The 16,923-nt window shown below is 44.9% G+C and overlaps 1 protein-coding gene across 4 annotated transcripts in view; it reads right to left on the reverse strand.

Moving 5' to 3' along the window:
• DIAPH3 (diaphanous related formin 3) overlaps positions 1-16,923 on the reverse strand; it is an 847,513-nt gene that overhangs the window by 797,170 nt on the left and 33,420 nt on the right. For 3 of the 4 annotated variants that reach the window (XM_068267829.1, XM_068267827.1, XM_068267830.1), the window contains exon 2: positions 9,635-9,670. The exons of the other annotated variant lie outside the window; for it this stretch is intronic. In XM_068267829.1, coding sequence (XP_068123930.1) covers positions 9,635-9,670 — 36 coding nt within the window. The remainder of the gene's footprint in view (positions 1-9,634; positions 9,671-16,923) is intronic. 4 annotated transcript variants of the gene reach the window in all.

A 16,923-nucleotide genomic window follows, 5' to 3' on the forward strand; every position in this document is an offset into this window, starting at 1 on the left:
GCCTATCTGACAGATGCCTATCTGACAGATGCCTATCTGACAGATGCCTATCTGACAGATGCCTATCTGACAGATGCCTATCTGACAGATGCCTATCTGACAGATGCCTATCTGACAGATGCCTATCTGACAGATGCCTATCTGACAGATGCCTATCTGACAGATGCCTATCTGACAGATGCCTATCTGACAGATGCCTATCTGACAGATGCCTATCTGACAGATGCCTATCTGACAGATGCCTATCTGACAGATGCCTATCTGACAGATGCCTATCTGACAGATGCCTATCTGACAGATGCCTATCTGACAGATGCCTATCTGACAGATGCCTATCTGACAGATGCCTATCTGACAGATGCCTATCTGACAGATGCCTATCTGACAGATGCCTATCTGACAGATGCCTATCTGACGGTCGAATCTGCTGCAAATTTATAAGTGTATGGCCACCTTTACCTGAAATGTTATGTGACAAGATGAGATAAACATATTAGTAGTTCTACTGAGAAATTATGTAAAGCGCCTTTCTGTTTTCCAAGACCCCAAATGTTAAAAACAAGGAGTTGATATCTATGCAAAAAACAGCTCGTCAGATTCAGTCCAATAAAGTGCTGATAAGGTTTTAGTAATCAAAAATTCCAAAGGTCATTACTTCATGACTATCACAGCTGCTGTTCAAAATTCAATCTTAAAAATTAAGTCCTTTGAGGGCCCTTTTCCACTAGCAATCACTAGCGTTCACGCTGAACGCTAGCGATTGCTGAATAGCAAAGTGCAGGAAAGTTCCAGCGCTTGCGTTCACGATTTTGCTATGCACTGTAGTGCATAGCAATATCGCGGCAAATATCGCTCCGCGGCGCGACCGCGTTTAAGGCAAAAACAAATCGCGGTAGTGGAAATAACCTACCGCGATTCTGGTGTTATTTAGCAAACCCTAGCGATTTTAAAATCGCTAGCGGTTTGCGATTCAGCTAGCGCAAACGCGCTAGTGGAAAAGGGCCCTGACTGAGAATAAAAATAAGAGACTGTACTAGATTACTGGTGTCTATTTATCATTAGTAAAATAGAGACAATTATCTTGGAAATTTATATTTATTTCAGGTTTGCCTTTATTTCACACCAGAGATTGAGAGTTAGATTAAGCAGTTGTCATGGAGAGACCAGTGGAGTCAGAGACGAGGAGTCGGAGTAATTTTGGGCACCCGGAGTTGGAGTCGGAGTCGTTGATTTCATAAACTGAGGAGACTGAGTCGGATGATTTTTGTACAAAATCCACAGCCGTTAAGTATTAGAGTAAGGAGTCGGAGTCTGGGCCATTTTGGGTTCCCGGATTCAGTCGTGGTTTCATAAACTGAGAAGTCGGAAGATTTTTGTACCGACTACACAGCCCTGGAAGAGACTGGACCAAGAAAAAGACAATAGCTCATGAAAGGAACTTGAAAAGTGCAAATAAAAAGTATATGTGCAGCTGTCTGTGTAAAGGGAATTCAATGTAAAGTACATTTGTGTTTGAGCTGTAGGAGATTCACCAATGCATTGCTATAGCATGTTATACTGAAACAGTTTTTCTCATCAGACTTATTATCTATAAAGAAATGAAGCCCAATTACAATACCAGCTTCCCAGACATACTCCTGCAACCTCCAAAAGGTGATATGAACAATAAACCTTGCAACACATCAAATTGCCTACATAACCCAGCTGTTCAATATTTTAGACATGCAAAATCATTATGTCATTAGGCTAATCACAAAGAGCACAGTCAGACCTTTATGGGAAGAAAATGCAGCCTTATTTTGTTCAGCCTGAAAATCAATTACCTTTCTACCCTTTTTTTGTGATGTAGACATATATTGAAATGGAAAAAAGTGTGGAATAAAAGCTGCATCCTGTGATGAGAAGATTTATATGACCTTCGCCATTGTATTTGATGCAGAGAGACATAGAAATCAATTACCCAAAACTGTGTAAATGCAGCTTTTAACGTGCTGCAAAAACCACGCAACAAATACCAAGATAATAGTAAAGACTGATTCACAGGGGCCTCTGCTCGATGTTTGCTTCTAATTGCTTTTAAACACTAGCATTGAGGCCTCTTTCACAGTGGGACGTTGTGTTTGATGCGACATTAAAGTCGCACAACGTGCCCCTAACGCAGCGCATGTAGGTTATAAAATTGGACGTTATTTTGTACTACGTTATGTGTCTCTTGGTGCGCTATTTTTGTTGCATACTGATAGAACGAAAACTGCGCATGCGTTACATTTAAAAAAAAAAAAAAACTTACTGAGCATGTGCAACACATAATGCAGCAAATGTATTGCTTAACGCACAGCATGCAGCACTTTCTAAATATTGCTACACGTTACAACGCAACGTGCGCACTGAATGTCGCACAGACTTTGCATTGCTGTGCGTTAGTCTGCGTTGGAAAATTTGATAACGTGCGACTTTAACGTCGCACTGTGAAAGAGCCCTTAATGATAGTGTCCAAAGTCATCTCAAGTCTTTTACAATCTTTGTTACAACGCAAATTTGTTTCATGGCTTTAGCAGGCTGGGCTGGGAACGGCTGGGAATATGGTGCACAGGATGAGGCAATGCCTTTGCACTTCCTGTACTCCATGTGCGGGTGAGATGGGGCTCTATTCACAATAACACGTGCGGTTACTCTTTTTTGGGTGAAGAATTACCTCTAGCGATAGTTAACCAATTTTTTTTGAGTATTCACTAAAAATTTACAGAGTGTGATAAAGGTTTGATAAAAGTGTGCTAAAACAGGTGATAAAACTGCCAGTAATATGTACGGAAATAAAGCTTTTTTTGACCACTGTAGGGCAGCCCATTTGCTTGCCACCCATTACACAGAGACGACCCAGGAAAGCCTGTCACATTTAAAGTGGGATCTCAACTCTTGCGCAGGACAGAAGGAAAACATATAGAAATGCACCCTGTATGTATATAATTTAGCCTGTCTAATTCCACCTCTTCTGTGAATAATCATAACTGTAATTTGAGCTCTCAGCTGTGCCAGCTGGCTGCCTCAGCAGAGCAGCTAATTTGTACACACAGGATGTTAACCCTATATCTGCTTCCATGAAAGCAGGAAGTACACACACTGGAGAGTTGGGACAGAATATTAGACAGATCAGCATCAAATAGAGTCCATCAGTGAGCACAGTTCATCCAGGTGTCCTGGCTACAGATACAGTTCATATAAACAATGGCTGTTAGGGATCAAAAGCCCCCCTTCAGATCCCCACTCACCGGATGCAGCGGCCTATATGGGCCCGTCACAGCATCTGAGGTATTGGCCACCTCACAGCCTATCGATCTGTTATGGCTCTCACGTGTAGAGGCAGGATCTCCTCGATTCCAGCTTGTACCAATGCCAATAGTGTCACCAAAGGAAGAGAAGAACGCTCACATGGCGTAAAAATATCCAGGTTTATTTAAAAAAATGTCATAAATGACAATAAAAGTTCATCTCCAAATACAAGTAAAAATATTAGGTTAAAAGCAGCGGTATGCAGTAAAAGGCCTTATGCTGGGTATGACAGGCGGCTGCGGCGATGTCCTGCACGCTCACCAGTATCTACTGCCTCCCCGCACAAAATATCAGCCTTACCGCTCGTTACCCCGCCGGGATAGCTCAGAATTTCCACGTGTAGACGCTCCGCATCCGGTGACATCACACGCTTAGCACGTCGCTCCGTAACTCCGCCCAACGCGTTTCGTTGTTAAGCAACTCATCAGTCATCTTTATATGACTTTCTAGCTTGCACAAAGCAGGATAGCGCTCTACTTGTTAAATTTCTGTTGATTCATTAGCTGGTTCTATACTTTGATACTCTCTGGTTGAAGCGCTTACCTAATTGTTTAACTATTGTCACACTGAAGAGTTGTTGGATTTGTACCAGCTGTAACAAATAAATGTTTTTCTTTTAAGGTTATTATGTTGTTGCTTATCTTTTAGAGCAAAGAGGAATTTCCTCCTTGGCATCTATAAAATCATCGGAAAATCTGTACGAGTTCTGAAAGTGCGCCTTGAGATTACGTCTTCTCTGCCTTATATGTAAAATTGACAAACTCAAGCAAACAAAAGCTCAAAAGGCTCCATAGTAAAGGCCAAAAGCAGAGAAGTGAAAATTATCACCTACCATTTGTAGGCGATTAAAAAATCCTTAATTAACATCAACTATTCAATTGAGAATCTCAAATTGGACATACATTTTGAGGCAATTACCACACTTTTACAGCAAGAGGTAATTTAGGGAGAAAAAAAACATAAGAATTTCAAAATGGAGATATTTTGGTCGGTATTTATCACTACCTAAATTACTTCATGCGGTAACTCATTGTGAATAGAGCCCATTGTTGTCCCAGATCTCTGATCTTTGTTTGGATTGGATTGCTTTTTTTGGCATTATCTTCAAGTTTGTCTTTTGCAGCTGAAGCCTTTGGCTGCGAGGGTGCCATTTTGCAATCCTCCGACGGTTCGGAGGGTGTCCAATCCCAGCATGTGGGGGTTCATCCCATAGTTGAGCAAAAACGAGGAGTCTTTTTGACACTTGATCTCCAAAATCATCCTGCAAATTTTCAGTTATGTCAGAATGACTGTGCAGACTTCTGATGAATTGTGGGCGCTGATGTCTCAGTATCTTCAGAGACTGTGTGCACACAGCAAAACGGCTACTGGTTACTGAGATGAGTACGCAGATTTTGTTCAAGAGAAAAATGTTGTTAACATTTGCATACAAGTGGTTGCCTCTGAAGGTGACAGCAGCAACACTTTTCCCCCTTGTGCCACTGTTTTACAAGTGACAATCATATATGGATAATGATTGTAACTTTTTTGTGTACTTCCGGTTTCTTGCCACTGGAGAAACTGTTGCTTCCCTTCATTACCAGTTTAGATTGGGAAGGTCAACAGTCCAGGGGATTGTTCACGACACCTGTCTAAAAATTTGGGAGGTATTGCATCCTCCATATCTTCCCCACCCACTGAAGACACCTGGAAAGAGGCTGCAAAGTCACTGCAAAAGAACTGCGTTGTGTTGGTGCCGAGGACACAAAGCATTTCCGTATTCAATAACCAAGTGGATGCAGATCGATTTTATTTATTTTTTTATTACAATAAATGTTTATCTGTGGTGTTAATGGCACTTGTGGATGCCAAATGGCTTCAGTGCTTCCCACCACTGTCTCCTCAATGCCTTATTGATCTGCCCAGCCCTGTGGCTAATTCTACTGTGGGTCCCCAGAGCTGATGTCTGTTAAGAATTATGCAGGACCTTCTCCTGCCTGCTGGTGGCAGCTTTTACTTGGAGAACTTTGGACTTTCACTGTGCCACCAGCAGAGGGCTTTGTGGACATTTAGCAGCCCTGAAGTTCTGCCTTCCACCAGCAGGTGGCTGTATGCTGCCTGTAACAAAGAACTACAGTTCTTTGTCTGTCCTGCAGAGGCCTCTATGGGACTTTGTTTAATTACCACCAGCTTTATCTTGCTTCTATTTAGACTGCCTCTTCCTCCAAGCAATTGCCAGAACGTCGATCTCTGTAGGTCTGAGTTCCTGGTCACTCATGTATCCGAGTCCTGTTCCTTGTAACCTGTTCCGTGATCTGATTGCCTGTTGCTGAACCTTGCTAGTCCTGACTTTGCCTCTGCTCATTCCTTTGTACCTTGACATATCTATATTACCGCTGCTGACCTTGATACGTGTTTTTGACCTGTCTTTGCTTGCTCCCGGTGGTACCACGCTATTGTAAATATATATATTATCCTGTGTATGTTTGCTTGTATATAGTTAGTCAGGTAGTCAGAGATTAATTGTATGTGTGCACACTGTCTGGTTGTGGAAGCTTCACTGTATATATTCCGTTAGCATATATGTTTGCATCATATTTGCATTAATGTCATTGCATTCCCTGGTTGTCTGTATATAGCTTGCTGTGCATGTGGTTGCATCTTATTTGCATTATATTTTACACTGCTCACAATAAAACCTTACTTTGCACCTTATGTTATGGTCTTAGTTGTTTGTATCACTGCACATTGTGGTCATTCCCTGTTCCTCAGTTCAGGCCTCATAACAATGTCTCCTTAAACCCCCTTAAAGGGAAGGTTCAGGGAGGGGATTAAAAAAATAAAAATAAATTTCCACTTACCTGGGGCTTCCTCCAGCCCGTGGCAGGCAGGAGGTGCCCTCGCCGCCGCTCCGCAGGCTTCCGGTGGTCTCCGGTGCCCGACCCGACCTGGCCAGGCCGGCTGCCAGGTCGGGCTCTTCTGCGTCCCACGCAGGCGCGCTGACGTCATCGGACGTCCGCCGGGCTGTACTGCGCAGGCGCAGTAGTTCTGCACCTGCGCAGTAGAGCCCGGAGGACGTCCGATGACGTCAGCGCGCCGGCGTGGGACGCAGAAGTTCCAGGCCTTGGAGCGCAGAAGAGCCCGACCTGGCAGCCGGCCTGGCCAGGTCGGGCGCGCCACCGGAGACCACCGGGAGCCTGCGGAGCGGCGGCGAGGGCACCTCCTGCCTGCCACGGGCTGGAGGAAGCCCCAGGTAAGTGGAAATTTATTTTTATTTTTTTAATCCCCTCCCTGAACCTTCCCTTTAAGTTGCCCATTATACAATGATTGTACAAGGTGACCAAATGAATGTAGCAAAGGCATAAACTGAATAAATACATTTTAAATTGATACTTTAGTTAGTACCTCATATTACATAGAAGTGGCAAGATTAATTACCATTAATGGACACATTTGGACTCCAGTGGGATTACACTTCCAAAACTAACATTTCATTAACTACTCTTTGATACATAAAAACATTTAAAAGCATTCCCTGTGTGTAATAACATTTATTTTCACTGCAGAAAGCAGTGCAGGCTTGCTTATCTCTAACAAAATCGGCAAATATAACCAGAATGCCTAGGAGCGTGTAAGGGGCTAACAAGGATGCAAACCACAAAAATGCAAAATTGAAATTTGCCTTCTTAAAAAAGAAGCCATTTGTGATTATTCAGGTTGGAGGGAGCATATGAGGTGTCCCACAGTGCATTACTGCTGAATGTGCAAGTCGTCCCTTTGTTGTCCCTGAAAGCGAAGCACACCAACAGAATGGTGGAATGCAATGATGTGTCAGCTTGATAACTGTATAGAGCCACACTATTCTTCTGGATACATGTTTGACCTACAGTAGATAAGGAGTGATTTGGATAACTCCTAATTTTTGAATGTGTGCTGGAAATGAGAACCCACACTTACCTTGTCTCTATGCTGGTAACACAAATTCTTGGATGAAAACAATACTATCAAACCCCATCAATCCATGTTTGCAATAGGCCATTTCATGTTTTACAAAAGCCGTCTACAGTCTAATGTAAAGATTGCAAAGCTTTCATTCCAATTACTTTTTTAATTTAACAGCCTAGATTACCAATTCATGCACATGCAGGCTTAAAAAAAGAGATTAAAACTAACCTAAAGTGAAAATAAAATGATGAGATAAATATTATCTATAGTCCTAATCCTACATAGGGACTTTTCAAAATTCCCATAGTCTTATTTAACAGCTAAAAATTTAAGTTTGAAGTTATGAGAATCTCAGTTACATGACTGTAGTTTAAATGTAATTCAACTCCAAATCAGACAAATCTTGAATAGGGATGTTCAATGAGAGGATTATGCAAATTTTGTAAGCAAGCATATGGAGCTTGGACTAATCAAAGCCCACCTTTGGTTTATTTTATTGGTTCATTTTCAAGATTCATACATTTGCATACACAGTTTGCACCTGCAGAAAAAACGAATGTAGAACCCTTAGGACTGGTTCACACCAGTGCCAGTGATTTGTAAAGTATTTGCTAATGTAGTGCTATGGGTGTGCTCTAACTTGAACAACGTCATTTATAAAATAATGATAAAATAACCCATAACACTGCATTAGCAAGAGCTTTTCATATCACTGGCACTCAAAAAGTGCTGGTAGTGTACACAAACCCCTAGGCCTGGGACCCAATAGCAGCACTTTATTAAGCACTTGTGATTTTGAGAAGCGCTTGTTAATGTAATCCTGTGTGTGACATTCCACTTGAGGAATGTAATCTAAAAAAAATACCAATGGCATTTACATTAGCAAGAGCTTTTCAAATCATAGTGCTTAGAAAAGCTCATGTTTCTATTCTGTATTCTTTCTACATGGATATATTTCACTGTGCCATATTTTGCTTACTAGATTTCTCTTTATGCATACAAAACTCAAATCACAAAGTGCTATCACTATCGCTAGTGCTTTGGGTAAGCATTTTGCAAGCAAAAATAAATAAATACAAAAAAAAAAAAAAGGCACTCTAGTGTACCCCAGGTCTTAAAGGGCTCAAACATAAAGGCTATTTCTTTGGAAGATTAAGACTTTGCATACATATTTTATCTCATCATGTTAGATTTCACTTTAGGTACTCATTAAAGAGAACCTGAGGTGGGTTTGAAGAATATTATCTGCATACAGAGGCTGGATCTGCCTATACAGCCCAGCCTCTGTTGCTATCCCAAACTCCCCTGAGGTCCCCCTGCACTCTGCAATCCCTCATAAATCACAGCCACGCTGCTGACAAACAGCTTGTCAGAGCTGGCTGTGTTTATCTCTATAGTGTCAGTCTGCTGCTCTCCCCGCCTCCTGCAGAACTCCAGTCCCCGCCTGCATCCCTTCCCTCCCTGCTGATTGGAGGGAAGAGACGGGGGCAGGGACCGGAGCTATGCAGGAGGCGGGGGAGCAGCTGAGACTGACACTACAGATGTAAACACAGCCTCACAGCACGGCTGTGATTTATGAGGGATTGCAGAGTGCAGGGGGACCTTAGTGGGGTTTGGGATAGCAACAGAGGCTGGGCTGTATAGGCAGATCCAGCCTCTGTATGCAGATAACATTCTTTAAACACACCTCGGGTTCTCTTTAAAGTAACACTGGGTAACACTGTTATATTAGGGAAGGATTAGAACCACGGAAGTATAAACACACTATTTGGTTGCACAGAGATCTTTTATTTCCTTTTCCGCAATAGAAACAAATTGTGGACATTTTTACTCTTCAGCGCTGAAACAAAAAGTGTCCTTTTTTGTTGTTGTTGCCACTGAAGAGATTAAGACAGTAAGGGAAGGGACAAGCTTCTCTAAAGTTCCTAGATAATGACGACTTTAAGAGACTATGAAGTTTAAAGATTGTATGCATCCCCTTCTCATAAAAAGTTATTATGACATGCCAGGTCTTTTCTCTCCATCCCCTTAAGCCCCTTGTGTGCGGTCTTCCAACGTGCAGCCCTCTTGCAGACAAGCGACACGGCGCTCTCTGTATCTGAAACAGAGTGAGATGGAAGAGTACACAGCACATCTCCACAAGGGGGTGGGGCTATGCACCAGCACACGCATGGGGCTCAGAGGGGGAGGGGAGTTGTAGTTTAAAGACCTGGCAAGCCGAAACTGTCTTCGAGAATGGGATACAAACAAGGCTTATTCTGGACTGAATAGTAACATATCTAACCATTCCCCAACTTTATCCAAATCAGTTTGAAATTAGTGTTACAATTAAAATCTCGCCATGCAGAGGTTAGATCAGCAAAACCAAAAGAAATCTTACCACATCATCAGTCAAGTTTTTGAGTTTGTTTATTTGCTGTGTAAAAGGAAAGGAAAATGTGTGACTACATTACTTTATACATGACATAAACAGATTACAGTAATTTACAGTAGTGCTTACAATACAATAGTAAAATCCATTTAAAAAAAAACAAACAAAAAAAACACAGATCTAAAGAGTACCTAAGGCAAAAATGACAGAGCCTGTCCTGACGGGCTCTGTCATTTTCACCTGAGGTGCTCTTTAATATACGATCACCTATTCTTATACTTGCTAATGCAAAAAGATACACACAGTCAGGCAGAATGACTAAAGCAACCTAAACAACTAAGCAAACCAGCAGCTGATTACACGCACCTTCTGGGGAATTTTAAATGACTTAAAAAAAAAAAAAAAGCCAGGTAGACAGAATTTTTTCAAACCGATGAATCAATCAGCCAGGTAGGTTTAAATATAATCGGTCGTTCAAACAGCGTACACATTTCAATTATTTTTTAAGCCATAGATCACAGATCTTTCACAATGGGCGTGTACACCCATTAGATTTTAATAATACTATATAATAAAACCTGAGTCACTGCACCCTCTGCCACAGCCTGCATCGGTGTCAGGGAGTTGGTTCTGCACATGCACAGGGCCACGGTTGTGCCCGCGCCACACAACAGATAGGGACAAACTTTGTGAATGGAAGGCTCAAAGGGAAGAATTGTGGGTGACACAAAAGAAGGTAGCGTGTGTCTGACTTTTTCTGTTCTTGCGCCCGATAATGTAATGGGACAAATGGCTAGTAATTAGCATAATTCTGTATGATGATAAATGAGTATAATTCTCAATCATCTCAAATATATTTGCCCCTCAACAATCATCCCTACTGACTAATGTGGACTTTGTACATGTGGATTTAGGCAACACTTTTATTAATAAACAAACAATTCAAACATAGCAGGAACTTGCGTGTAACTTTTTAAAAAGTATACTGGCAGACTATGGATTAAAGCCAATGGGCATCGCTTAAAGTGAATGTTTACCGGTAAAAAAAAGAAAAAGTCAGATACTCACCTAAGGAGAGGGAAGGCTCGGTCCTAATGAGCCTTCCCTCTCCTCTCCCGGTGCCCGGTGCCGCGCAGGATCCCCCGTGGCAGTATTCGACCAGTTCGGTCAAATACTGCCACTTCCGATACTGCCACTTCCGCATGCCGAAGGGAGCTTTTGGAAGCCTTCGGGAGCACTCGGGCTCCCGAAGACGGGCCGCTCCTTACTACGCATGCGCGAGCGCCCTCTATGACGCGCTCGCGCGTACGTAGTATGGAGCGGCCCGTCTTCGGAAGCCCGAGTGCTCCCGAAGACCTCCGAAGTCCCTGCGGTGGCAGACGCGAACGCGGGAGCCAGCACAGCACCGAGGGCACCGGGAGAGGAGAGGGAAGGCTCATTAGGACCGAGCCTTTGGTGAGTATCTGACTTTCTTTTTTTTACTGGTACCCATTGGCTTTAACCACCCTGGCGTGCTATTTAAATCACCAGGGTGGCGGCGCAGCAGTTATTTTTTTTTTCTAAATCATGTAGCTAGCCTAGCGCTAGCTACATGATAGCCGCTGTGCAGCAATATCCCCCTACCCCTTTTAATCACCTCCGGCGATCGGAGCAAACAGGAAATCCCGTTCAAAACGGGATTTCCTGTTTGGCTTCCTCCGTCGCCATGGCAACGATCGGGATGACGTCATGGCGTCTGAGGGAGTCCCAACCCACCCCATAGCGCAGCCTGGTGGTGACTGGCCAGGCTGTGCAAGGGGTCTCTGGGGGGGGGGGGGGTTTGGGGTTGGCCTGTAACGCGGCGGGTAGCGGCACATCGGCGGCGATCAATCAACGCGCGTTTTAAAAAACTTGTGACAATCGGCCCACCGGGGCCTGAGAAATCCACCGCGGCGGTAATGGACGAGCTGAGCTCATCATTACCGCCAAGGTGGTGTTAATATAAAAGAACAAAAAAGGGGAAAAAAAAAAGAAACCAGATACTTACCTAAGGAGAGGGAAGGCTCTGGGGTCCTAATGAGACTTCCTTCTCCTCTGCAGATATCCTCGGTGCGCCGCTTGCTCCCCCATTCAAATCCTCAGCCGCAGGGGCTCCATACTGAACATGCGCAATAGAGGGCGCTCGCACGTGCGCAGTATGAAGCGGCACGTTTTCGGGAGTACTCAGGCTCCAGAAGTCTTTCCGAAGTCACCCTCGCCGGCGGAAGGAGCAGTATTTGATGAATTTAGTGAAATACTGCTCCTAGGGACAGCGCAGCACTGTGAGAGGAGAGGCTCATTAGGACCTAGAGCTTTCCCTCTCTTTAGGTCAGTATCTGGTTTCTTTTTTTTATGTAGCGGTTCCCATTGGCTTTAAACACCTTGATTAATTAATGTCAAATCACATTTAGGCCGGCTTTACTCTACAGATGTGCGTTTGCAGTGTGATGCCCTGTCGCATCACACAAAATGGCCAACATATGGCCCTGCGGCAGAGTGCGCCAAAATATGCATAGCGCCGCCCCACCACACACACCCTTTGCCCAGTGACGTACTCCCCTGCTAGACAGGAAGTACGTTCCACGCCGTCACCAAAAAATTTTTCACTTCCCCCCGCCACTGCGTCAACGCGGAAGTCAACCAGTAACAAGGAAAGATTGCTATTTCAATGCACCCCAGAACATTCTGTGTATGTATTCTTTATGTAACAAAGGGGCCAGCAGCAGGTAACTAAAGCTCTCCTGAGTTAGGGCCCGTTTCTACCACACGCAGTGTTATGTGGCGACGCCAACGCATTGCACCGCGGCTGTACTGAAACCAATGCACGTCAATGGAACAGTTTCCATTGCGTGGTTATGAGGAGCGATCCGCCTAATGCCCGCCGTCTCCACCTATACACTTCCGCATTTCCCGATGCGATGGCCGCATCGCATCCCTTCTGCCAGTGGAAAAGGGCCCTCATGTTTGAATCGACCATTTTTACCATTTCTCCATAGTACATATGTTAAGTAAAGCTTTTACAAAAGGCAAGCAGAAATATTAGCAATGGAAAATACACTAAGCAAACATTATCAATATGGAAACCATTCCAAAAATGGAAAAATCTATAAGAACTACTTAAAGCCCGATTCAGCATCCTCCACCGAACGCAAACAATCTTAGGTGTCTGGCACAACAAGAAGCAGTTTTGTTTTTCTTCTTTTTGCAGCACATCATGCATGTGAGATTTTACAGTCTGATGTATTCTTGGCAAGCAGCAGGCTTTCCCTTGCTGTAAACAGTTTTTACTTTTCAAAAGGTCAAAATTAAAAAAAAAAAAAAAAAGTAAAGCTACTTACAAGCATCAATTTTAAAAAATGATCAAAACAAATTGTCGTTCAGTTTAACAATTCAAGTAATTTGATAACTGCACAAACCCTTAGCTTAACATTAATGCAACTCAGAAGCAGCGTTACAAATACTCTCCACTTAATTACAGCTCGAGTGCTTTATCTATAATGTGCAATAATGACGACAACTTGTTTCCTTCCAAACAAACGCCAACTCCGGAACACTAATAATTTTATATTTGATTAAACCCACAAAAAAAAAAAAAAAAAACTTACAAAGTTCAAAAGGTGGTCTAATTCACAGTATAAATTTGTTTTAAAAATGACCACATACTTTTCACCTTGTTCTTACCCATCTATTATGAGACTTCTGAGCTTACAAGACAACTGTAGCAAGAGATATATAGAGGCCGCCATATTTATTCCTCCTTAAAGTGGCTCAGAGCTGAAATAAAGAGTTTAATACATACCTGGGGCTTCCTCCAGCCCCATCCGCTCAGATCGCTCCCATGCCGTCGTCCTCCGCTGCCCGCAGCTTCTGTACAAAGCCCCGTCAATTCCATCAGTTGGAGCCAGCCTAATGCAAGTGAAGTGCGCTGTTTGCTTATCTGGAGAGGTACGCAGAGGGCACACTTTACCTGCGTAGACTGCCTCCGACTGACGTAAGTGATGGGACCCAGTTTCCAAAGCAGCAGACAGCGGAGAACAGCGGCTTGGGAGCGATCCAAGCAGATGGAGCTGGAGGAAGCCCCAGGTATGTATAAAACTTTATTTCAGCTCTGGTACCCTTTAAGCAATACCAGTTGCCTGGCAGCCCTGTTGATCTATTTGGATGCAGTTGTGTCTGAATAACATCAGAAACATAGCATGCAGCTAATCTTGTCAGATCAGACAATGTCATAAACACCTGATCTGTTGCATGCGTGTTCAGGGTCTATGACTACGGTTACTTACACACCAAGACGTTGCGTTAGGTGCTACGTTAAGGTCACATAACGTGCACCTAACGCAAGGCCTGGTGCTCTTCGATGTGGACGTCAGAGTGAGCCGCGTTGTGCAGCTCACTCTGGCGTCCGTGATGCGTACTCTTGGACGCATGCGGCATCACGTGGTCCCGCCAGCCAATCGCCGCACAGAGCGACCGCACCAGGAAGTAAACACTGCACGTCACAACGTGCAGTGAATATTTATTAGCCATGTGCCTGGCCGCTCTCCGCTCCTCCCCAACATGACTGCGCATGTGCAAACAGTCTAACGCAGCTTAAGCCGCTGTAACGCCGTAGCATGCTGCACTTTCGGAAGAACGTGCAGCGTTACATGTAACGCAACGTGGGCAGTGTGAACAGCCCACTTGTGTTACATTGCTGTGCGTTGGGGGAGCGTTACAGGCTGCACTAACGTGCGCCTGTAACGTCCCTGTGTGTAAGCAGCCTAAAAGTATTAGAAATAGAGGATCAGCAGGACAGCAAGGCAACTGCTATTGCACTAAAGGAAAAAACAAATGGCAACCTCCCACAGTTGTCCTTTAAAAGTAAACATGTAGGGGAAAAAGTGCCACTTCGGTCTACTTAACTCACTCTAACAAAATTTTCAGCCTTATTTCTTCTATCCTATAAGTTCCTATACCTGTTCTAATGTGGTCTGTCTTACTGCAGCCTTTCCTAGTTGCACAGTGGCTGTATTATCTCTGTTATATAATCTAATCTTTCCTTTGATGGCTTTGTCCGGCTCAGGCACTCAGGCAGGAATGTGCTGCTCTGCTTGTAATAGACGCTATACACACCCTCTCTATGCCTCCTGCATGCTCTGTATGAGTCACAGACTGAGCTTCTCTCAGCCTATCACACTATCACATGCTGGTTAGCAGACATGTTTGAAAAAGCTTGTGAAAAAAAAATGCTTAGCTTTTAGACCCTAAATCTGGAAATGATCATAACCCCACGGAGGTTAAAGAGACTCTGAAGCGAAAACAATTTTGCTATATTTACCTTTTAATTAGCTTCAGAAGTCTCATCAGAGGTAAACCGCCGCATCCCCACCAGAAAATGAATGCTGCAGACCCCCCAAATCCCCGGGAACTTGGTCGTGGATCCTGCTGCCTTGAGGCAGAGCTTTCTGCTGTAGCAGACCTGCCGTCAATCGCCACGCAGATCTCCACCTCTCCCCGGCCCCTCTCTGTGAAGGAAGAGTGAGAGGGGCGGGGAGAGGTGGCGATCCACCGAGATTGACATCAGTAGAGGCAGAGCTACAACAGAGAGCTCTGCCTCTTTTCAGGAAGCGACCGGCCAGTCCCTCCCCCCCCCCCACCCGGGATTTGGGGGGTCTGCAGCCCTCGTTTTTCAGCGGGGATGATGAGACTTCTGAAGCAAATTAAAAAAGGTAAATATAGCAAAATGTTTTTCGCTTCAAACTCTCTAAGTATTGAAAGAAATATAAATGCGCTCATGGTGGAGGTTCTTAACCTCCTTGGCGGTTAATTTTTTCTGCAAAAATTGCAGAATTCCAATTTTTTTTATTTTTTTTTTTAAAGTTTCATGTAAAGCTACCAGAGTGGTAGCTACATGAAACACCACTAGAGGGCGCATGTGGCCCTCTAGTCCGATCGCCGCCGGCAACAATAGCAAACAGGGGAACGCGTATACAACGCGTTCCCCTGTTTGGCTTCTCCTGTCGCCATGGCGACGATCGGGATGACGTCATGGACGTCAGCCGACGTCCTGACGTCAGGGACACACGATCCAGCCCATAGCGCTGCCCGGAACTCATTGATCCGGGCAGCGCAGGGCTCTGGCGGGGGGGGGCCCTCTTCAGCCGCTGCGTGCGGCCGATCGCCGCAGAGCGGCGGCGATCAAGCTGTGCGCGCGGCTAGCAAAGTGCTGGCTGCGCGCACAGCAATTTACAAAATGAAAATCGCCCCACCAGGGGCTGAGATCTCCCCCTGCGCGGCATAGCCCGAGCTCAGCTCGGGCTTACCGCCAGGGAGGTTAAAGAGACTACGAAGCGAGAATAAATCTCGCTTCAGAGCTCATAGTTAGCAGGGGCATGTGTGCCCCTGCTAAACCGCTGCTATCCCTCGGCTAAAGGGGGGTCCCTTCACCCCCAAACCCACCCCTCGCATACCTTGGTCGCAAACTTGGTCGTGATTTATTTCTTCCTAGAGGCAGAGCTAATGGCTGCAGCCCTGCCTCCAGTCGCGTCTATCAGCGGCGCATCGCCGCCTCTCCCCCGCCCCTCTAAGTGAAGGAAGACTGAGAGGGGCGGAAGAGAGGCGGAGATATGCGCTGACAGACGCGCGTGGGTCAGCGCTGCGGCGGTTAGCCCTGCCTCTATGCGGAAGAGGGGATGCGCTGCACGGAAGGGGATTTGGGGGTGAAGGGACCCCCATTTAGCGGCGCGATAGCGGCAGTTTAGCAGGGGCACACATGCCCCTGCTATCTATGAGGTCTGAAGCGAGATTTATTCTTGCTTCAGACTCTTTAAACCTGCTAGTTTCATGGCTTGAATACTTAGAGACACTGAAGCCTCTAAAAATGCACTTTTTTTTATTAGTCAGCCGTGTTAAGCACTAATGCATTGGTTGAACCGCCGATATCCCGCGGAAAAACTAGCCCTATCACCTCCAAACACCGGGGGGAAAAAAATCAGGGCTGTGGAGTCGGAGTCGAGGAGTCGAAGTCGGAGCCATTTTGGACATCTAGAGTCAGAGTTAGAGTCGGAGTCGATTTCATAAACTGAGTCAGGGTCAGGTGATTTTTGTACAAATTCCACAGCCCTGTTAAGTATTAGACTAAGGAGTCGGGGCCATTTTGGGTACCCGGAGTTGTGGTTTCATTAACTAAGGAGTCGGAAGATTTTTGTACTGACTCCACAGCCCTGGAAAAAATCCACGACTTTCTTGGTCGTGGATTTTGATGCCCGGGGGAGGCAGAGCTTTCAGCTGTAGCTTTGCCT

The sequence above is a fragment of the Hyperolius riggenbachi genome, chromosome 2 (assembly GCF_040937935.1).
Source record: "Hyperolius riggenbachi isolate aHypRig1 chromosome 2, aHypRig1.pri, whole genome shotgun sequence".
NCBI classification, from domain to species: Eukaryota; Metazoa; Chordata; class Amphibia; order Anura; family Hyperoliidae; genus Hyperolius; species Hyperolius riggenbachi.